At 36.3% G+C, this 24606-nt stretch overlaps 1 protein-coding gene across 23 annotated transcripts in view; it reads right to left on the bottom strand.

Annotated features, from left to right (window-relative positions):
• Nucleotides 1–2465: 2465 nt before the first annotated feature.
• ikzf5 (IKAROS family zinc finger 5) overlaps nucleotides 2466–24606 on the bottom strand; it is a 260718-nt gene continuing 238577 nt past the window's right edge. For 10 of the 23 annotated variants that reach the window (XM_087288792.1, XM_087288790.1, XM_087288793.1 and 7 more), the window contains 3 exons: nucleotides 6374–6541; nucleotides 4719–4892; nucleotides 2466–4332 (listed from right to left, as the gene is read on the bottom strand). In XM_087288792.1, coding sequence (XP_087144918.1) covers nucleotides 3380–4332; nucleotides 4719–4892; nucleotides 6374–6506 — 1260 coding nt within the window. In that variant the 5' untranslated portion in view covers nucleotides 6507–6541 and the 3' untranslated portion in view covers nucleotides 2466–3379. 23 annotated transcript variants of the gene reach the window in all.

The following is a 24606-nucleotide window of genomic DNA, read 5'->3' as shown; positions in this document are numbered from 1 at the left end:
ACAGAGGTCGCATTCGAGCTCAGATCAGAAGGTAACGTTTCTTGCAGATAATCAAGACAATTTTTACTTTCTGCACACTTAATATTGCTACCGTTAGCTTCGTCATTTAGAACGGAACATTACATATGCTGCTTTGAAACTTTCAATTAACTAGTAAAAATGAAGTGACGTGTGGCCAAATAATATGGTGACCCAAACTTAGAATTTGTGCTCGGCATTTAACCCATTAAAGTACAATGCCCAGGAAGGGACTCACCTCAGCTGTGTTATTGTGGGTGGAGAATAGTGCTATTTACCTCAAGCAGTGCAGCCTGGCGCTAGCAAACGGTGGGTTTCATTCCCAGTGAAAAGTTTCAGCCAAATGCATAACTGTAACAATGTAGTGCTAAGGGACAACAGTTTTATGCATAGCAGACCTAAAATACCCAAGAAACATTTTAAATTCTATCAAACAGCTAGAAGGATATTTAGGCATCTCACCAAATGACTGTTGATGTTTGACCTTATACAGTCCTGGGGCCTGTTTCAGTAAGGAGGTTTAAACAACTCAGAGTTTAAACTTGAACTCTGAGTTGATTTACCGAGAGATTAAAAACTCAGAGTTTTCAGTTTCAGAACAGCTGATCTGAGTTGGGTCAATCAACTTCGAGTAGACCAACTCAGAGTTAAGTGCGCACACCGTGACTTTAAAAAAGCATTATCAATGGAGCGCAGACATTACGAGTGACTATGGCAACATCTTATAAAAGAGATCACCATTTCTTTCTCCAGCTGAACTCGATGTTCTCATGCAAAGTTATAGCAAATATGAGCGTATATATTTGAAAAGAAGCAACCATAAGTGAAGAAGAGACAGTTAGCGTAGGAAAACAACAGCTCAAGTTAATGCCTAATTTCACTTTTTAAGCATTTAAATATTTAAGTATAATAAAGTAAGTAATGTAATTTGTGACGTTTATATATTTTTTTCTAAACTTTTTTATACATTTATTAGTTTTAAATGATTTAACAGTGCACTTGTGTGTCTGCCATTTTTATTGATCAAGTGATAGAGGTTAATATAACATTTAGAAGGTAAGCAGTACTAAAAAATAATTTTTAGAAAGAATAATAATCCCATTAATCTAGTTACAGTGCATGTCGAAGGTGAATTTAATTTAATTATTTATTAAAAAAGGATAAGCCATTCTAGTACAGTTCTTCTGTGTGTGACTAAAATGTAGGCAATAGCTATGTTTCCATCCAAATATATTACATAAATTTATGTGCAAAACTGAAATATTGCATAAAAGATGCGAATAAAATTCCATCCAACGAGTCAAAGAGAAAAAAATTGTCACTTCCTGATTAAACTGGCACCAAATATCAACAGTAAAAACAGAATTTACTGTGGTAGAAGATGCTGCGTCAATTAATTCTTTATTTAGCCCAATTAATGTACTTGCGCCTGGATGTCAGAAGACAATGCTGAAACACAATGAACACGTGGGGGCGTCTGAAGCCATAAGACGCGGAGACTCTTGACACGCACCAGACGTTCGGAGGTAATTAATAATATACACTAATACTGAAACAGTTAAGGCATTTTAGAATGACTAAAACAATATTTAAGACATGTTACAGTGTGCTCAGCCTGCTGGTTTGTCCATTTACACACATTTTCATTATCATGATCATGATCTTTTTTTTAATGTACATACTGTAATTTGTTCAGTAAAAGTGTTTCCATCGTAGTTTATGCGCACATTTTCTATCGAATAAAAGTTTATCCTACTCAGTTATGCGCGTTTTTTATGCATATTTTAAAAAGTTATGTGCATCATGACGTTTCTATCAATCGTTTTTATGCACGTATCCAAAATGAGCATTAAAATAGGTGGGTAGAAACGTAAGGCTAAGGCGAGAAATACCGCTTCATCTTAAAAAAGGGAGGAGACAGACAGAAACTCTGAGTTTAGAGAACAAAACCTGCTTCTGACCAGGTTAGATTCACAGAGTAAGTTACCACTTGACTGACTCTGGGTTAAAGTTACCTCTCTTTCAGAAACAGGCTTGACTTACCCTGCTTTCTCGAGTTTGACAAACCTGCCATTTTGAAACGAAAAACCCAGAGTTTCTCTCATTTCAGGGTTAAAATACTCTGAGTTTTCAGTTAACCTCCTTTCTGAAACAGGCCGCTGGACTCCTGGCTTCAACAACTGAGTTTTGTTTCTGTTTGTTACCAAAATGGCGCTGACTTTGACATTAAATACAACGCAAAGGCAAAGTAATATTTATCATTAGGAACTGGTAGGACAGGAAACCTTATTATCCTGATTTATCTCTGGTATTATTCTCAAAGTATGTAATGAGGTTACAGAAGAACATTTGCAGAAAGTGTAATAAGTATGTCATGATGTTTACTAGACAAATGTAAGGGAAATCGTTGAATTTTGAGCAAAAAAAAAGGACAGGACAAGCTATCATTCCAGTACACATCGCATAAGTCAGGTTTATTGACATTCAACATCAAATCCACCAAAACATACAATACTTATCTGATAATTTAGTTCATTATGCAGACAGGAATATGAAACGCTTCAATAGTAGTAGCACCACAAATGTTTCCAAAAACATTACAAATAACATCTACAGCATGGCACTGATGGTAGCGATGAGGGAGAGAGAATGACAGAAAGAAAGAGAACCGTGCGCTTACACCGTCCGAACACAATCATCAACACTGCTTTACAAAACCAGTGTATACAGCCATGTGCTATGGTGCTAAGTATGGAGAAGAAGACCTTAGGCCACTACAGTAAAATCTTGAACAACAATCCTACAGGACACGTTTTTTTTACTGCTAAACAGCCAACGTACTTACCTCTGCTAGAAATGTTCATCTTCAATCACAATCTTGTTGAATTAAGTTAAGTTTAAATAATGAGGCACAAAGCAAATAATAATTTAATCCGTAATTAGAGAAGAGGAAAAGTGTTAAATGTGGCGAAGGTCATGTCACGACTAAAACATGAGAACATTTACAGTCATTCAGAAGTCCAAATGTAAAAAAGCAAAAGAAACTACAAAATTTGAAGTGTTAACTTTCAGAAAATAACTGTAGGCACTGATTATCAAACTCTGGCACTTATAAAAGAGAGTTGAGGCAAAAAATCTGCATGACTGCAAAAGTCGGATAATCTATATTGATAGTTTTTAATGTGAGGAGGACACCATTTACAACCTTTACAAAGACAAATAACATGCCAATAAGAGTTCAAATAAAATAAGAACAACGCAGGCTCACCCGAATTTGTCTTTGGAATGTTCCTGATACTAAAATCGCATTATTATGTAAAACAGGGCAAAGAGGAGGCCGGTAAAACACTAGTGTGTGTCCTTATTTGTGCTGCCCTCTTGCGAAGTGACAGGCAAAGTCATAACTGTTTCTGCACCTGTGCCCGCATATGTTACACTGAAAAGGGTTCTCATAGCCATGGCAGCCCATGTGAATGGTATAGAGGATGTTATCTGGGAAATATATGTGACAATGTGGGCAGTGATGGAGCATCTGGGGGTCCTGTACTGGAGTGGGCGTCCCTGGCTGGCTGTTGGTTCCGCTCGGAGTGCTGGTCCTCTCGCTGCAGGGTCCCACACCTGGACTGCAGCCGCTGTGTGCAGCTGGTCTGGGCTCTGGGGTGATGGGAGAAGAAGCTTGAGCTGTGTTGACCGAAACCGCAGCGGGCGCTGTTACAGGCTGCTGGACGAGGAATGTAGGTTTTTCATCAGGTAGCGATTCAGCTCCGGGAGACACAGGCGCACCTTCAGCTTCAGATGGGATGCTGGCTAACTGTCCTGCTAATGTTGAAAGCTGGTTCAGTGGGTTGTCCAATGCCATATCCTGGTCTTCTCTAGAACCACTTCCAATTGCTCCACCGATAGCTTGTGGATCCTTTCCTAGACCGTTATAAGCTTCCTGATGAAGGTGAGCGTGAGGAGGGAGGTCGTGAGTGAAGTCCCCCAGGTGGTGCTGCTCAGAGCTGGGCTTTTGCAAGACCATGGATGGCGGGCTGAGGTTGATGAGCAGTCGGCGGCCATAACCTAAAGAGTTTCCTCTCTTCTGCAGGACGCTGAGCATCTTCCGATGTGAAAGAGCAGAGCGGGCGCCTTTCATTGGGAGGAGTTTATGTCTACGACGACGGTGGTGGGAAAGGTTACTGCGATCGCTACAGCGGAAGGAGCACAGCTCACACTTGTAGGGTTTCTCACCTGTGTGAGAGCGCATGTGAGCCTCTAGATGGCGCTCGTAGGCCGAGGCGAAAGGACACAGGTGGCATCTGTGTGGTTTTTCACCTGGAAGAGGAGATGGAGAAGAGTTTATAAATAGTAAAGCTGACAAACAGACAAAATACAGTCTTTAAAACCACTCAGAGTGTAATAAAAGGGCTGGTTCACCCCAGAACTGAAAATTATTTCCTCATTTACTTGTTTCAAACCAGTTTGACTTCCTGTTGAATATTAAAAACATATATTGAAGAAAGCTGGAAACCTGTAACCATTGACTTCCATAGTAGAAAAAACAAATACCACGGAAGTCAATGGTTACATGTTTTTAACTTTCTTCAAAATATCTTCTTTAGTGTTTGACCGAATAATGAAACGCATAAAAGTTTATAAACACTCAGAGTAAATGTTGAGTAAATTAGTATTTTTGAGGTTTAAGGTTAAAGATCATTTACCTGTGTGTATGCGTATGTGTTCAATAAGTCGTGCAGTCCCCCTGGTGGCATAGTTGCAGTAGCGGCACTTGAGTTTTCCATCATATGTCCTCTCAAAGCCATCCACCAACATCCCTGAACTGTCCTCTAAGGACATGTCTACTGCTGGGTGCTCCAGGCCATTCTGAGCAAGTTCTTAAAGAGAAGTCAATAACAGAATACTTAAGACTAACATAAAGGACACCTAAGAGACAGTCTGCTTAAATCAGCATGCATATTTCTTTGTTAATTTTTTTCTTTCATACAATAAAGGCACAAATCCTATAATTTAAACTACTGGAAAAATGTACATTATATTCCTTCATTATCAAAGTTACATTATCTTCCATCTGCCAATTTTCGTATGTTTTCAGAAAATTGGCCTTTTTACTTAAAATCAAACTTTATAATGTTGTTCTTCACCCTGTGGCTGGATTTTTGGTTTATGGGAAAAACACTTTCCAAAACCAGTGCTGCCGTAAACGCAGCTGAGCACTGATGCACTCTACTGCACACCCCATTTATGATAAGTGCAAGCAAATCATACTGTTTATATTCATGGTGATATTTATATGAAAATATATTATTACTAAATCATAAACAGTGCTTCCAACACATAGATTTTACTTGGGTGGGCCACCGAGGTATTTTAACGGCCGCCCAAGTATATTTAATGACACTTTTTTTTTTTATATAATTGACATGCTTTTACGTTTTTTTTTTTTTTTTTGTATCCACCCAATATAACCAAATATCCGCTATCAATTAAATAGTGGAAAATCTTCTCTCGTTTACCTGTTCAACACTCCTACATACAGTCTCACATACTTTGCAGATCCACAAAGATGCACGTTTTTGGGATTTAAAAATTCATCCGGCCCGTGTTACTAAATATCCTAAAATGTCTGGGATTCAACTTTTGCTTTCACTTTCTAAAGCTTGTAAGCATTTTTGCATTACTCTTTTATCAAAGGCTACTTTCCGCTTGCTTCACAGCTGACAGCAAGCGCAGCCATGAGACCAAGAGAAAAAGTAAATGATAGTTTCTTTAATCTAAATGATTCAGAAAAACTTTACTATATACTTGGAGAGGAAGAAATAACTGGTCTAATGTGGCTGCAAAATATATGTACACCATTAGTAATGGTTATTGCATTTGCATTATTTATATAATCTACACGTTTTAATCTTGTAACTATATAAACTTTTAGAGATATTGTTTGTTTCATTTCTTTTTTGTCATTTATTTCTCATTAAATGATTATTTCAAGTTAATATATTAAATAGGCTATTTTATATACATATCTTAAAAGCTTTGGCATTCAAGTTTGCTTTGAGCTTGAATAAGAAAGAGAAGATTTTACCCTGTCAGTGGCTGCATGTGGCTTCTGAATAGCATTCTGGTGTTAGAAATAGTGGATTTTTTTTATTTCAACATTTTTTACTTCAACCTATTAAAAAGAAACAGTATAAAACTGTCATAAAAAATACAAATACTGTTAAAAATTCAATTATGTTTTGTTTGTTGCATATAGCTAACTATTTATGTCATTTAAGTAAATGGTCTGGTTTCAAACCTGTGGAAAGCACTAATAAAAAAATATATTGTGTATATATTTCAGACAGACATAAATTACCTCCTTGCAGATCATCACTGTCTTTCACACCGATGACAGACCCTGATATCATGTTGACATGTTGGGTCTGTTGGCTCAGGTACTCCTGAAAGTCCTTCACGAAATCCAGGGGTTCTGGCTTCTCCTCGCCCATTGAAGATCTAGAGTCTTCCACTGTGGTCAAACAGGCTGTAGCGTAAATAAAATATAACCAAACAGATGCATATACAAAAGAAAATCTTTGTAAAGCGACGCTTATATCAAACAACAACATTAGACTTTACAGGCATACTGTAAAGTGTGAATCCAATCGAACCCTTTACAATAACAGTCCCATGCCAGCAAATACAGTAAACAAAGCTGCAAAATCTTCAGCTCGTAAGTTCAAGCTGAACTTGTGGCAGTTGTAACAAACATTACTGAGTTGTATTAGTCTGACTGTTATTCAGTTGACAAGGTAACAGGCGTTGCTATAATAGCGAGTAACGTTGACGTCGCCAAGCTTTCCCAAGCATTATGCGATCATTTAACAACAATGAACAACAGTTACCTTTTCAAGGGTGTCAGCTGAATTAAAACCACACTCGGTTGCTGGATTTGTTGACTGACGACTCCGTTATTTAAGGAGTTTTTAGAAAAATCTGACCGAGAAAAGCTCCATGGTGATGCTGGACAGCTAACGTCAGCGAGTTAGCGCGACTGGATCAATTAAAACGGGATTTAAACGAGCTTTACATTTAAGCGGCAGCTGGACTGACGTCTTTTAAACATGCTCCTTTTGTCTTTTTGGACTGTGTCATTGGCGAATGAAGTGCAAAAACAACCTTTGGAGAGCCAAAATGATGCTATGCGCCATCAAAACAAAAGAAAACGTAGGGGTGAAAGTTCAATTTGGCGGTGCGCCGCTAAAATGATTCCGTCTTCGTTCCGATGGTTGAATATTTAGTTCCTGTGTGTCAGTACTTTGAAGAGCGGGTTGAATTCAAGTAATCCAACCTAGTATCCCCATTCCCCAAATGAGTGAATATAAAAGTGAGTTATATACATTTTCTGTATTTTGACAGAAATTGTAAAATGTACAATTGTCAAAACGACAAATATTTTTTTCTACCCCCTGATAAAACAAAAAAACAAAAAAACAAAACATGCGTTCTTTGGTAGTAGGCCTATTTAAACTAACTCACGTTATAAACTTATCTGATGCTCTATCAGTTTCTATCTTGCTAGTCTTGTAAATGACGCGGTCGTCGTCATCGACGAAAGGACAACGTTTTGATGGAAAAACAGCTGCACAAAAGGCTTGTATTTAAAGGTGGAGATTAGCTTGATGGTTTGTGTAGTTCTGTCGTGTCTGATAACATGACACAGTATACTGCTAAGAGATTACAAAGATGATTGGAAAGCTCACTTTTAGTCACTCAATGAGCAACGACTAAGCCTTTGATAAAATATTTTGTTTCCATCCTGTTACAAGGTACAATTTCATTCAGAAATTGCTAGCAAATTGCAACGTTTAGCTACAAAGAAATGGCAAGTTGCATTTAACCATAATATTTTAAAGTAAAAAAAAATAGTTAGATAGTCAAATAGATTTATCTTGTAAATCATACATCAGTAGTCAGTTTTTTCCATTAAATGCTAATTTAAAAAATTAGAATCTATATAAAAGTCATCCTTTTATTTTTGTTTTGTTATTCTGCGTGGCCAGCAGGGGGCGCTCAACCTGCAGTCTGTGTGAGACGTAATGCCCCAGTGGGGCACTGAAGAGGACACTGTACTGTCAGTGAGCACCGTCTTTTGGATGAGACGTTTAACGGAGGTCCTGACTCTCTGTGGTTATTAAAAATACAAAGACACTTCTCGTAAAGAGAAGGGGTGTAACCTCTGTTTCTGGCCAATTCTTTCCATTGGCCATTAGCCATCATAATCATCCCCATGCACTGAATTGGCTCCATCACTGTCCCTATAGCTGGTGTGTGGTGAGCGCACTGGTGCAGTTGTCCTGTGGCTGCCTTTGCATCATCCAGAGACTCCCCTCATGATTGTGAAGCACTTTGGATGTATGGTCATACACGATAAATGCGCTATATCAAAATATTACATTGGATAAATAATATAGAAATTCAAAATGATACTTTTTGCAAGACTCCTACATTTGAAATATTTCTTGAATTACAGCTTAACCATAAAAAATTGGTATTCATAACCACAGAGGTTCTGCATAACAGCAATGATCCATTTATTTTAAAAACCTTTTAGAATTCTGCATCAAGTGCATTGATGATTCATCGCCTTTTACCAGATTAGCTAAATACATGGATAATTTCCATATTCAAATGTCATGGGCAATTTGATGAGTACTTGAGCCAATTGCATTACTTTAAATAGCAGGATTGGCTCATTCATGTTTCATAGCGTTTAATATTTAACTAGAGGGGAAGTTAGCTGAAGATCGCATTGCCCCATTTGTGTCAGGGTTGTAGGAAAACCATTGAAGAGGGTGTGACAAACGACCAGTTAGAGCGAGAGCTCTGGATACTTATGACACTCTTCAGAGATGTAATGAGAGGCTTCTAGTGTAACATGCAGCAATTCATTGCCTGTGATCATGGTTCAGATGACCAGAGAACAAGCGCCCTGGCTCCCAGTGTTAACAAACAATCTACTGTATACATAGCCTTATTGTGTAGGTACAATAAAACAGTTGTTTTAGGTCACATTACAGCAATAAAGACTTCAATTTACCAAGCTATTATGTTACCTGACATATGGTTTATGTTGCACCCCAGCCCCAATTTCAGTTTGAGATTCTTTTGAAATCCATTAACATTCCTGATTCATGACATTGCATTTGTGTTACATAGTTCTTCAATCCAATGACATTATTTTCTTTCTTTGTGTAATTCTGTACTGTGCTGTTATTAGGGTTAAATCCAGTTCCATTTCACAATTTGGACACTAGATGGCGCAGGATGTCAAGTAGTAGTGATTATTCATCATGGGAATAAGTAGGCCTGCAGGTTCAAAATCGAAATCTGCTTTCACTCTTCTTTACTCATTAAGGAAAACAACATTGTCCATATTTTGTTGTTGCCTATGAATAAGTAAACATTTACGTGTGGGGGAGCACCTGATTTAAAATGCACATGGTATATAACATTATTGGATGAGAATTATAAAATCAAGTTTTGGCAGCTTCTGTACAGTATGTGGGTTTTCAAGTGAAAAGCGCAGCAAACTCATCCAAAGGAAAGCACGACAGCCTGACCTTGTAGGGTTGAACTACGACCCCTGAAGCAGTCAATTACAACACTTCCTAATAGCCTGTCCACACTAATGTTATTTTATAGCAATTTAATTATGCTCAGGTTTCCCGTGAAGCCACTTCCCCTTAAATAATTCAAGCAGGGTGACAGTAATTTGTCAGTTGAAAAAGATTAATTGGGGTTTCAAGTGGGCTTCTTTTCATGAAGCGTTATTGTTTTCAAAGCAGTGGTGCAACAGTGCTTGCGAAAAATAGTTGCCGTGATGATAGTTGGTTGTGTTGTGTTGGTTGTGTTATTCGGTCAACGTCAAATAAAGCTTTTTAAATGGTCCAATTGAGTTAAAAAATACATGAAATGCGTCTTCTTCTGATTTTCTTTCTGATTTGACTGCCACATGAAATTTTAGTAGGTCTCTGAAAATAACTGATAGTGGTTTGGTGTGCACTCAAACTGGCACAGACTTCATGACGTACATTCGCTCTCAAATGAGTGTCAGTTCAGTTTGTTTATGCGGCCCTTCTCGCTTTCGCTTTCTAATGCAGCATCTGCAGGGTGTCTGAAGCGGCTCCCTCTACACCTGCTCGGGGGTAAGTCAGACCAAGTTCCCCCGTTGCCCTAATTCACATTTAAAAGGCTTTGAATGAGCGGGCCCCCTTCTCTGCTCCAAAGCGCTTGATTTATGTGCTGTTTGTGGTTTTATAGAACGCGAAACAATTCATTTTCTCCTGAAAAGGAATTGGGTATTAATTTGGAGAAGGCCCCTGGGCACTTTTTTAACACTCCAATCATATGCTGGAGTCATTTAAAGGCTGCCGTGGACATTAGCCCCCGAAGAAAGGCTTTTAATCCTGCCTGAAGAGCGCAGCTATAGAAACGGCTGCCCCAACGCCAAATCATTACTGCTAAAGGGTGAAGGAGGACCACGGCTGGATTTATTCTTCACGCCCCCAAGACTATTTATTTCTGGAGAGACCCTATCTTACACCCCCCACCTTTGTGCGACACGGGGCGTGTGTGGAAGCAGAGAAAGGAAAAGAAATAGGATAAAGGAAGTACATATTAAGCTTTTCATTTTCCTGCCACTTAATTTCCTCGCGGCCGCCTGTGTAATGAATGTAATTGCTACCTTTGATGAGAACACTATTATCTGAATCACACTTTAAATGGGCAAACAAGGCCCCCTCCATCCTCCCTCGCCCCCCTCTCACAAAGCGGGTATGAGATCTCTAATTATGTGACAGAACAAGTGGTTTTTCTCAAAGCCGTGGCGTTGCGCTCGATTGCCAAAGAGCAGCCCTGGTTACATTTGCACAAAGGCGCAGATTAGCGGCGATACGCGCGCCACACACAAAGATGGGCGTTTTTATCATTAATTTCCTGCGCAAACCAATGAATGTCTCCGCACAGGAAATTCTCATTTAGTCGAATGCCAGATCTCATTTTCTAAAAGTCTGCTACAATCGGGCTGACTGGAATATTGCGCCAAAATCGAATCAATAGGACGGCCTTATAATAAAAAGAATACCGCAATAAAAGCAGCGTAAACTTTATCTTCAGTTAGGGAAAAGGCCCGTGCAAACAAAATTGTATGTGTATAATTTTTTGTTCGTTTTTCAGCACGGACGGACTCATCACTGTATCTCCTTTCTATCATTTAGACAGAAAAAAATTGTGAGTGCATGTAAGAAGAATATTTTGATGACTCTATTTAAGCACTGTAGATTCAAAATAACATTTGTAATAATTTACTATATATTTTCATTATTCTTCATAGATTTCATTCACTTGTCACCAATAAGTATTGACAGTCATAAAAAGTATTGAGTTTAATACATATTTGATTAGATCTGAATAATATACACCAGATAAAATATTTCATATTTGCATGTAGTATTTAGCTATATGTTGACAATTTATTTTCACAAAGGTTATTATATTTGCTCGACACTAGTATGCATTTTGTGTTAAAAATAAATAATTGAAAATTTAGACAAGATGATTTATACAGAAAAAATACATTTGGTTTGTTTATAAATAATACCGGGTTTTGTATAAATAGCTATTTTTACATTAGCCTATATGTATAAAATTGTTTACACTACAGTTTTTTTATATATAATTTTTTTACTTTTTAAACAATAATGCTCAACATTCCTGTATATTTAATCAACTAATCTATCTGTCTATCTATCTGTCTGTCTGTCTATCTATCTATCTATCTATCTATCTATCTATCTATCTATCTATCTATCTATCTATCTATCTATCTGTTTATCTGTCTATCTATCTATCTATCTATCTATCTATCTATCTATCTATCTATCTGTCTGTCTGTCTGTCTGTCTGTCTGTCTGTCTGTCTGTCTGTCTGTCTGTCTGTCTGTCTGTCTGTCTATATGCTCAGCATACTTGAATACACCTCATTTTGAAAATTATTATTTTATCAATTTCTTAGTGAATCTAGGCAATGTATTTTGGTGCAGTTAAACAAAACAGATTTATTAAACATATATTTTTATTAAAATAATATGTTTGGTGACTAAAATATTTAAAAATTGAAGAATAATACAATTAAATTCAAGCAAAATATTGCAAAATAAATTACAACCTACAAAATTTTAACAAGGGCGACGCGGTGGCGCAGTGCTGTCGCCTCACAGCAAGAAGGTCGCTGGTTCGAGCCTTGGCGGTTCATTCCGCTTTGGCAATCCTGGATTAATAAAGGGACTAAGCCGAAAAGAAAATAAATGAATAAATGAATAAAATTTTCTACTATTTTATTTGTATTTATTATTTTTTTCTAACATAAATTTGGGTGTATTAATTTATAATTTAAAAGTTGTTTTTGTTAGATAAGATCTAGATTTGGCTTCAGTAATGACTAATCTAATGTATGCACAAATACATTATTGTATATCTTCCTATTAAAATATTCATTTAAAAATAGATTTGTGAGGGGTGTACTTATACATGCTGCAAGGTATATCTAAATTGTATCATTTCTGAAAGCCATCATTTAGCCTTCTTCAGTATGTGCCGCTTAGATCACGTTCTAACTTTTGTATGACACACACCGATCCTCAAACAGACAGTTCAGTTATTCATGAGGATTTATCTTTGCACATCTCCCGAAGCGCGCGGCGAATAGCTGTTTAATAAAAGTGTCGGGCTCGTCCTACAGATGACGTGACTTTACGAGGCGACGCACGATAAAACCGCTGTCACCTTATGAAGTCTGAATGCGCGCGCGTCCCCCGGTAACGTATTAAAGCATCGCCGGAGAGATTTTCAAACGTCACAGGTGACAGCGCGCTTCTATTCCGCCGAGCTCCCTAGCCGCGCCGAGATGCAGAAACTATAAAGCAACGTCACAATTGACGAATTACACAATTACTCTTAAATGGCTGGCGTTTTGAGCTATATGCAAAGCCATTTGGCACCTTAAATGTGAGTTATTATTCTTGAAAGCAAGCTATACTTAAATGATAAAGTGATAATCAATTCCTTTGACTATGATGCCTCGCTTGGAGCCTGGGGGAAAAACTACTGATCACTTCTATTGGTCTGCAAATGATGGTACTTACAGCATGACAGATGGCTGGCAGGAGCACTGTGTGACTTCAGAAAGGTTTATAATGTCTGAAACAGGCTGTCATTCGGGCCTAGTCAGGCAACAGAGGAATGGGCCAATATTTCTGAGTGAAGTGGCATTTTAGCTGTATTTATCTGAGGATCTCTACACCAAAACCATAGGCACTAATAAAGAAGATGCTGTAATAGCTTTTGACTGGGTCCAGTCGCTCTGGATGGGGAATGAACTGTCCTTTGCTGAATTATTGTGGCCAAATGCCATTTGTACAGCCTGAAAAGTGGGGGCATTTATCCTGACTGTCAGCGCTTGGCCATAGCTCATAGTCCTGAATGATATCTCCCAACGCACAGTTGCCCCAATACTCGCATTTCATGCTCGGCGCTGAGAGGGGAACTAATGGATAGCACTGTCTAAAGGCAGATAATTTAGAGCATCTTCTGTCAAATCTTTAAAACACACGGCTCTACACAGGCCAGCGGACACAGTGGAGTGTATCCAGCGCCATGCACCACCCCAGCCAATTTGGCCACTGAACCAGGGAGATTCATTAGAAATGCCATTTGAATTCTTAAAAAGTGGACAATACAGGGATGTCATCTGATTTAATGCTACATTAGTTTAGTTGTAGGCTTCCTGTGGATATTTGCATCTAAAGACTTTATTTTGCTATGAAAATCTTAAGAGTGTTGACAGATTTTAAATAGGCTGTTGTTGCAAAAATTACCAATTAAATTTAATTCACCATCAGTTTCTTTCTTCTGATGAACATAAAATGAGTTATTTTGAAGAATGTGGGCAAGCAAAAAAAAAAGTTTCTGTGTTTTCAGGCATTTTTTTCTTTAAAATGTCTTCTTTTATATGACTCATGCAGGCTCAAAACAAATTAAAGGTGACAGATTTTATTCTGAATTATTTAAAAAACTATTTCACAAACAATTGATAGGAAATCACAACTAACACATTTAGGTTACAGCATTAGGTCAAAATTTACTTATTTATTTTTTGCATTGCATCTTGCATTTTTAGGTCCCTAAAATACGTAAGCTATTTAAATAAATGGCTAAAACGCATTACAAGTTTTCCAGTTTAAAAACACTTCACTAAACATTAAAAACTCTTACAGTATAAGCTTCTGTTTTCATTCATTCAATCCTTTTCTTTTCAGTCCTTTTATTAATCTGGGGTCACCACAGCGGAATGAACCGCCAACTTATCCAGAATATGTTTTACGCAGCAGATGCCCTTCCAGCTGCAACCCATCACTGGGAAACACCCATACACACTCCCATTCACATACATACACTACAGACAGTTTAGCTTACCTAATTCACCTATAGTGCATGTCTTTGGACTGTAGGGAAAACCGGAGCACCCGGAGGAAACCCACACGAACATGGGGAGAACATGCAAACTCCACAAAGAAATGCCAATTGACCCAGCCGAGACTCGAACCAGCAACCTTCTTGCTTTTAGTTTCTAAAAGAATACCATTTGGTCTCAAAATAATAATAAATAAGAAAAAATATAAAATCATGTTCTCTTTTTTAGTCAGTGCACCTTTTAGTGACAAACACAAGCAACTGATCTAATTCTTGAAAAATGCAAACAGTGACAACCGCAGTTTTAAGCAGCATGAAACCAGACTGAAGAACTAGTTGTTAATGATGTAGTCACGTGTTCTCCATCACATTTTTCTCTTTATTCTGTTTGAATGTAAGAAATCACAAGGAGCGTCTTGAATTTGTTGCACTGTGACAGTGAAATCTTGCTTAGAAAAAAAGCAAATAAGAACAAGCCCTTAACAAACTTTATGTACTAAGTTAACTTTCATATAACACCATAAGAAAAACAAACTTGCACCTGCCTGCTTTATTAACTCCATAAACTGCATAATTTAAGTCCAAATATACCTAATAAACAGGATTTATAAAAAGTGGGCATGGCACCATACCAGAGTATTTTATGAAATTGCATTACAAAAAAATGAGGTATTTATTGAAGGTGGTTTCATTTAAAAACACCAGCCATAAGCCTTTGGTAGACATAATAAAACTTTTGTCAGAATAGTCAGATCAGTTGGGCTAGACCCCAGAATGCTGCTATGATTACAATGTTGAAAATCCTTTAAATGCAATTGTCACTCCTAAATGATGCAGTGTAAACATGGTCTTAATTTATTATTGTAATTGGGAATTAGGCTGCACCCAGAGGACATCTCAGGTTAAAGAGATCCAATGAGGAGACCAATCCAATAGACTATTGATTATTGATAAAAGCTGATCATTGGCATAATCACGTCTAATAGACTCCTTATCTCTTTTCAAACTAACAATTCATTTCCACTTTCCACAGAGTTATATTTACTTCTCTATTTTTCCATATTTTATTATGAGGGAATGACCCAATGTTATCTCCACCCCTCTGCCTACTTTTATTTTCATTCAAAAGTCCAGGTTGCCTTTCTCAACCGGTTTGTGTGTTTTACATCTACTCAACACAAGTTGATGGTATAACAAGGAAGTACTCCATTACCTCTGTTTTCTGTTTCTGAATGAACAGCCCTCTAGTATTATTCATGTTCCTTGAACACTGCTCTTATCTGGCACTATACCCAGTAGGCCTCGTTAGTCACCATATGAGGTGAGTGGTCAGGTCATAATGGGAGGGAGGAATGACCCTCGACCTCCCTGACCTCTTATCGATCCCTGGGCCTGGTGCAGCTGGGCCTTGCTGTTCCAATGCATAGGGGGAGGAATTTAAACACTGCATGCACTGTACCATAACAGCATGATCATTAATAACAAGCATTTTACCTGTACAACAGTGACAAACTAACCAGACCGCAGAGCAGTAGGAGGTTATAAACAGCAATATGAGGGTTGCACAAAGGAGCTACAACAGAGAATGGTTAAAATGCTAATCCATTAATTTTTCTGTCTGAATCTTCAGCTTTAGGATACAGATGAAGTGATGAGAAAGTGAACCGAATTTATTCTCGCTGATGTTTTTAGTCAATCAGATAAAGTCAAAACATTCTGCACAAACTCAAACGGATCATCAGAACAGGGAAGCAAGATGATTTCGGTGACTTCAATGTTGCATGTTTTTTATCTTATTATTTCTAATAATACTTTAGAAAATTAACTCTGGGACGATAAATCAGTCGATGTATTGCAATTCTCTCGACTCGATTCTGAGCTTAGTTTTTAACAGCTGTTGGTGCTCTAGGTTAGTTTACAATCATAGACTATTTGTGAGCATAAAGTAGAGCGATTGTGCTTTTGGTCTTGCACTGTACTAAAAATGGTGAAATGCACTTGAACCATGGCTTTTACTCTACAGAAATAAATGTAAACACAGCTCACTATGAACACTCTAGTTATACGCTTAAGCATTTTCCTTAAATCATTAACTTTTTAGAGTTAGAGTGTGACTGTTTGTAATGCATACAATGTCATCTAGTGGTAAAACCTAAGCTCAAAATCGATTCAAGAGAGAATCGCAATGCATTTGAAAAGTTTCAGAATATATAGTCCTAAAATTCGTAGACCATTTTCTGTAGGAATTTTAGATTGATCTAAAAAGGATAGAAAAATACAGTGGAGGAAAATGTCTCACTGATACCAGAGTTGAGAGGAGAATGTCCAGACTGGTTTAAGCTGATTGAAAGGCAACAGTAACCTGATTAATTGCTCGTAACGACATAGGTCTGCAGAAGAGACTCTCTAAACACTCGTCAACGCTTGAAGCAGAAGACTTAAAAAACAGCTAACTGAGCCTACCTTTCACCAAAAAACTTGACGAGAGAAGAGTAGAAAAAAAGTGTTGCTTGGTCTGAATAGCTTCGATTTCTTCTGCTACATTTGGATGGTAGGGCAAGAATGTGGCACAGACAACATGAAAGCATGGATCCATTCTGTTCCATGATGATTTTATTTTACCAATCTTTTCTTGAATCCGTTTTATCTTTTACTTTGGTGGTTTGGGAATCTTTCTGTTAAGTATAAAAAACACACTGCATCAAATAGTTAAGTGGTCCAGTAAGCTGACTGGTGTGTCACTGGCCAATCTGGAGGCTGTGTACACCAGGGAGCTAAAGAGAATTACAAATTCAATTTTAAGTGACACTGCTCATCCACTACACTCAGAGTTTCAGCTTCTTCCTTCTAGTCACAGATTTTTAGTATCAAGTTGTAAAACTAAACGATACAAAGATAGTTTCGTACTAGCAGCCATAAGATATTTAAATGCGGCATATACTAAAGCAGAGGTATTTCTGTGAGTTGTATATTTTACATTTTATAGATCATTTTAAACATTTATATGGGGGTGGACACTTGAAGTGATCATCTATTCTTTATTGTTTTATTTATTTATTTGTTTTTGAAAGAGAGTGTTTTGTATGTGGGAATGAGGGAATGAGGACTCTTACCTGCAAACCATATCTACCTTCGGGTATAAATAAAGTAACCTAACCTAACCTTACCTATTTTGCCATGTATTAGCGGTCCAAGATTCTGTATGATGTAATGGTGTGTAGTATATTCTTTGGCACACTTTGTGCCCATTATTACCAAGTGAGCATTGTTTAAATGCCACAACCAACCCTAATGTTGTTGCTGATCATGTTTGATTCCTTCATGACCTCAGTGTACCTATCTTTTGAATGCTGCTTCTATGTCACAAAACTCAAATCATCACAAACAAGTTCCCTGCACATAACAGTGATTTCACTCAACTCAAATATCCCCTAGAGTTACCAAATCTCAATCCAAAAGATTCCCTTTGGGATGAGGTAGAATGGGAAATTTTAAAATCTGTAGCAACTGTGTGACGCTGTAATGTCAATATGGACCAAACACCTAGTTTCTAGGACATTGTTGTTTTTTTGGCTTATAGAATTAAGACATTTCTAAAGGGCATATATAAAATATATAAACACGCTTATTACAGAATTTCAGGCAGTTTTATAAGGTTTTAGCATCAGTGTTTTTCATTTATTGAGTTTCTGTCTCAGTTTCTCTCTTTACTCGTATCTTTTTTTGTTTAGGTATCTCGTAAGGTTTCTTTTACACTTTTTGTTTGGATCTTTCACATTAGGTTATTCTCTTATCTAGGTCCTATCACTCACAACACTGTCAACACACACAGACACTTTTCTTCACCTTGATCTTTGGTCCAGTGAAGAGTACACTGGCAGGCCTGTAGACCTGCAAAGAATTGACCCTGTGGTTTGATAAAAAGAGAGAGAGAGAATGTTGTAGGCCGCATGGGGAAAGTAAGCGGCTAATGTAAGCATGTAATAGTTTTCTATAAATAATCGAATGACAACATGGGCGCAATGGCATCGGGGGACTGTAAAAGAATATGTAACCAATTTTAGTGCTATTAAAGCGAAATAGAGAACAAAATATATAAGAGGTCGAGGGTTTCATTTGGAGCCAGGGAATATGGGCTTTATGGCAGCATTGGATATAGTCACTGCAGCTGAAAACAGAAGAGGAGGAAGAGTCTTAATGCTGAACGAAAGGAAATAAAGCAAGGAAAAAACTGTACAATGCATGAAATCAATGGGTCAATAATTGGCTCACTTCTCATGTGTGTTGGTTAGTGGCCATATATCTCTTTTCCTAGGAGCACGGAGCACTGATTTGCACTTATGTTTTTACAAATAATCAATGCTTCATTTTGACCACATAACAGATAGTGCTTTGTATATTACACTTTCGTTTGTAGACAGCTGCAGCTTATAATTGACATACAACAGATAAATATGATCAAACATGGTCGGGATTCATTCCTAGATTGTGAAAACATTTATATTGAAGAAAAAAAAATGCTTGTGAGTTTTAATCCTTTTTCTATGTGTGTGTGTGTATTTTTGTAGAGAATGAAGTTGTTTAGATTGCAGCTATGTCGTTTATTTATAAGGATAGTGCCTATTTTAAATATCTATAATTTCGGAAAGACAGCATGTCAGTATCCATCAGCCTGTCATAATGAGCAGAGCAAAGACGGTTGACGTTGTCCATCCACAAGATAGTGACAATAATAAGCCTTTAAAGGAAACAAAAATGCTAATTTCAAACTACAGTTGATTAAATCATTATCAAACTGGTAAGTGCCATTCTAAGTCAATTTTTCTCTTTTGTATGTTGTAGAGCTGTATTTATACCATAGTAATTGTAATGTTTTGAGTGTGAGATCGGACTCACATATCAGGAATATATGTATTTTGTGTAGGCCACTCTTTGACTTTTTGGTTGGCCATCTGTTTGTTTGTAATGAGTCTCCTGTTTTCGTTACTGCAGACTAGTTCAGTAAACACAGAGAAAGAATAAATGCTCGCATGTGTTTAGTGTTTTTACTTACCGCAAACACTACAGTAATCTGGTAGTGTTTGACTGCTTTGGCTTTTTCGGGGATAATTACTGTGATCTCCCGATTGCAACAGGGAAATATCGGGAAATGTCTCTAGACTGATGGCATTTTAAGCTGTTTAGCCTTATGATCTTAAAATGTCAGCAAAAGCAAAAGCACAAGCAGCAAAAGTTTTGTCGTCACTTTAGATATTATGTTAAAGAATCATCCAAATACTAGCTCTAAAGTGATGTTTGTGAAGTAGCAAGGGTTTCTGCAGTCCTGACATCAGCTGCAGATGTAAATGAATGGTGGAAGAAACTAGTTCCCCTTATAAAAGAGTTTCGAGACTCTCAGTGTTTGATTTTATTTTTTGTATACACGATTATGCGGTTGAACTGTTGTATAAACGCAATATCACACTCATTGCGATATGGCTGTATATCGTCACTGGTGGGACACTAAAGCACTCGGCCCGCAGGCTCGTGCCAACGCACACCTCCCACTAGTGTCGATTTACAGCCATATCTACAGTTGAAGTCAGAATTATTAGCCCCCTGTTTATTTTTTTCCCCAATTTCTGTTTAACAGAGAGAATATTTTTTCTATACATTTCTAAACAATAGTTTTAATAACTCATCTCTAATAACCGATTTATTTTATCTTTGTCATGATGACAGTAAAAAAATATTTTACTAGATATTTTTCAAGACACTTCTATACAGCTTAAAGTGACATTTAAAGGCTTAACTAGGTTAATTATGTTAACTAGGCAGGTTAGGGCAATTAGGCAAGTTATAACAATGTAGTATACAAGTAGATGAGTATAACGATGGTTTGTTCTGTAGACTATCGAAAAAAAAATGCATAAAGGGGCTAATAATTTTGACCTTGAAATGTTTTTTAAAAAATTAAAAACTGCTTTTATTCTAGCCAAAATAAAACAAATTAGACTTTCTCCAGAAGAAAAAATATTATCACACATACTGTGAAAAATTTCTTGCTCTGCTAAACATCATTTGGGAAATATTTGAAAAAGGAAAAAAAATCAAACATGAGTTAATAGTTCTGACTTCAACTGTATATATTTATATAATTTTTTTTCCTCCCTAGAAATATATATTGCAGAGATATTAGTTAACTAGATCTAAAAGTAAAGAAAGCCGTAAAAAACAATTGAATTACTTGAAATAAAATAAAATATTGCAAATTTTATATTTCAGGTAGCCTTTCACTTGTTTTAATGTAGTTTAGCTACAATAAAACATTTGAATACAATTTTTTTAAATGTCAAAGACAAAATTTATTTCATGAAAGTGATACTATAGAGTAAAAACTTAAAGTATCCACTTTTGTGAAAATAAGATATTCATTCATTAATTTTCTTGTCGGCTTAATCCCCTTATAAATCTGGGGTCGCCACTGCGGAATGAACCGCCAACTTATCCAGCAAGTTTTTATGCAGCGATGCTCTTCCAGCCACAACCCATCTCTGGGAAACATCCACACACACATTCACACACACACACACACTCATACACTACGGACAATTTAGCCTACCTAATTCACCTGTACCGCATGTCTTTGGACTGTGGGGGAAACCGAAGCACCCGGAGGAAACCCACGCGAACGCAGGGAGAACATGCAAACTCAAAATAAAATAGAATAAAAATATTTTTAAAATATTTCAATACACTAATATAACATTAATACAACACTGTACTGTATGAAAATACACAGTTACAAAGATCATCATTATTCATGATTATCATCATCATCATCATCAGCCAATCAGTCCATCATCATCCAATTATTATCACCACTTCCATCAATTCTATCATTGCCATTCATTCCAGTTCTAAAAGAACATAATTAAAATAAGTGGCTCTGTCTGCTTCATCCACCAATGTCAGCATAGCATCCGCTCACTGTGCTTAGCATTTAAGCACGCATTCTTAGCATGCAACCTATAACAAGTCATGTCTTTCATAAAAAACTGCATTCTTCATTAATTGCATTCTTCAGTAGTGTGTGTGTGTTTGTGTGTGTGTGTGTGTGTGTGTATGTGTGTGTGTGTGTGTGTCTGAGATTGGTATAGCAGAAGGAGAGAACAGCATCTGAATTTGTTTGCCATTGATTTGTGGCCCATGCGGCGCTGGACTGATATTTATGGGGAGAAAATGCCCCTCTGCCCTCAGGACTCTGGTACAAATCAGATGTGAGATCCAATATGGCCGTCATGAAGAACGGATGATGTGAGGCGAATAAAAAGAGTCTTATCTCAAATGGATTTGTGTGGTGACACTAACAAGAGCTTTTAATCTTTAATTCAAGATGAATTCTATTCTCCTCAGGATCCTATTAGATTTTTCTATTAAGTACGAGTGTAGTAGGCTTTATTTAGCCAGTTGAATTTTTAGTATAAGATCCCCGTGAATGTCATTCACGAGTGCCTTTTTTCCATAGAAGTCTGCCTTTTATTTGTGTCTTTGAGTCCCGGCAGTAGCTGCTTAATTATGTAGGGAGGTAGGAGATCTTTATTCTCCGTGTCCGTGCTGATAGCATCTCATTCACTCTCAGTGTTTGAGGTTTAGATGTTATCTTGACAGGCTGGCTGACAAATAGGAGTCATGCTACACCTGCATTGGGAATCTGTACTGGTGTTCCGGACAAACACGTTTGGATATAATGTCACTGCACTGCTAATGAGGCTGATATGTTGATCGTGAATTTGAATATATTAATTTTAAATGTATAAACTAATTAGGCAAATATGTAAGTAATTAAATACGTAGTAGAGTTCATTGAACAAATAAAACGATACAATTTATATAGATATACAGTGCTCAGCATATACACATCTCACAAATTTATCTATAAGTTTTTAATAGGAAGCTATACAATATTATATTTGTGCATACACATTAGATTAGTCAGTAATGAAACCAAATCTGGAGCTAATCTAACAAAATAACTTACGTTACGATCCAAAAACTAGAACACACAAATTTATGTTATAGAAAAATATTAAATACAACATTTTTAAAAAAGAGGAAAGATCAAGAAGCAATATATATATATATATATATATATATATATATATATATATATATATATATATATATATATATATATATATATATATATAAAATTATTATTATTATTATTATTTTTAAATTGGGATAAAATTTTGTAGGTTGTATTTTATTTTGCAATATTTTGCTCTGTTTTGTTTATATGCACCAAAATACATTGCCTATATTCACTGAAAAATGGATATGTAATGGTATGTATTCAGTTAGGCTGAGCACTGTACATGCATATTTACATTCATTCATTGAAACCTATAATCAAAACCTATGGTATTTATACTATTGCATAGTTATAAATATTGTATAGTTATATACTGTATAGTCCTGTATACATTTTTTAAAATTCTTTTTCAAACGTTTTCCAAGTTATAAAAAGAAATGTTTCACAATATTTTTCCAGTATAATTATTTTCTTCTGGAAAAAATTTAAGTTTGTTCGTTCGTTCATTCGTTCTTGAATGAATGAATGAAAACTGCTATGGTCAATATTACTAGCCCCCCCCCCCCCCCCCACCCCTTTTTAATTGGCTACAGAATAAGCAACTCTTGTACAATGACTAGGGCTGGGCGATTAATCGCAAAGTAATCGCAATCGACATTCAGAATCTATAATTGATCAAATGTTTCTAGATGTTTTTTTTTTCAATTACTTTCCCCACTGCATGTGGAGTCAGGTTACCCCTTGATGCGTAGTGCAATCTCTGTGATTGGTCGGCTTAATAGTGGTGACAAATGTGAGCGAACACTTTGCAGGAGAGCAGCGAGCCTGTTGGTGTGTGTTTACAAATGCAAAGTCCCATTGAGGAATAATTTTAATTTCATTTTCCATTACATTAAAATTATTATTTACATAACAATATTTGTTTACAAGAGATTCGAGAAATGTACTTTTTAAAAGACAGGTTATAAAAGAGCTGTTTTACTTAAAAGAGATTCTGCTTATTTTCTATTTTTAATATGAAAAACATTGAAAATATTTAGTTTTGTTACCAAAAGTGCAAGTTATTTATTTTCACTTTTTTAATAAGAAAAAAAGTGACTTCGTTTAAAGCAATGTGTGTTTTATTTCAGTTGTTCAGCATTGATGTTAAATAATTATATAGTAGATTGTTTGGGTCAATTATTTCAAAATAAAAAAGTAATTCAAAAATCTCTGACTTGTTATATGTGAGCATATGTACTGTACAAAACTTCAGTGAACTATGTGGGCAAAAAAATCAAATGAATAAATAAAATAATCGTTCATTAATCGTAAGAGTTGAGATGTTCAATTAGTCGAAATATTAGGCCAAATCGCCCAGCCCTACAAATGACTTGCCTAATTAACCTAACTTGCCTGGTTAACAATTAATCTAATTAATTAATCTAGTTTTGCTGAATACTTATATCTCACAAGACAACTAGTAAAGAATAATGTACTGTCATCATATCAAAGACAAAAAAACTATAGAAATAGAAATATTATGTTTAAAAATGTCAACATTTTTCTCTGTTAAGCAGCATTGGAATGTATATTGTATGCAGGAGGTCTAATAATGTACAGTTAAAGTCAGAATTATTAGCCCCCCTTTGAATATTTTTTCTTTTTAAAATATTGCCCAAATGATGTTTAACAGAGCAAGGAAATGTTCACAGTATGTCTGATAATATTTTTTTTTTCTGGAGAAAGTCTTATTTGTTTAGTTTGGCTAGAATAAAAGCAGTTTTATTTTTGAAAAAAACATTTAAAAGTCAAAATTCTTAGCCCCTGTAAGCTATATTTTGATAACCTACAGAACAAACCATCATTTTACAATAACTTGCCCTAACCTGACTAGTTAACCCAATTAACCTAGTTAAACCTTTAAATTTCACTATAAGCAAAATAGAAGTGTCTTGAAAAATATCTAGTGAAGTATTCTTTACTGTCATCATGGCAAAGATAAAGTAATTCAGTTATTAGAAA

The sequence above is a fragment of the Danio rerio genome, chromosome 17 (assembly GCF_052040795.2).
Source record: "Danio rerio strain M-AB ecotype USA chromosome 17, GRCz13ab, whole genome shotgun sequence".
NCBI lineage: Eukaryota > Metazoa > Chordata > Actinopteri > Cypriniformes > Danionidae > Danio > Danio rerio.
The sequence above is the reverse complement of the archived record's forward strand: the minus strand, read 5'-3'. Positions and strand labels throughout refer to the sequence as shown.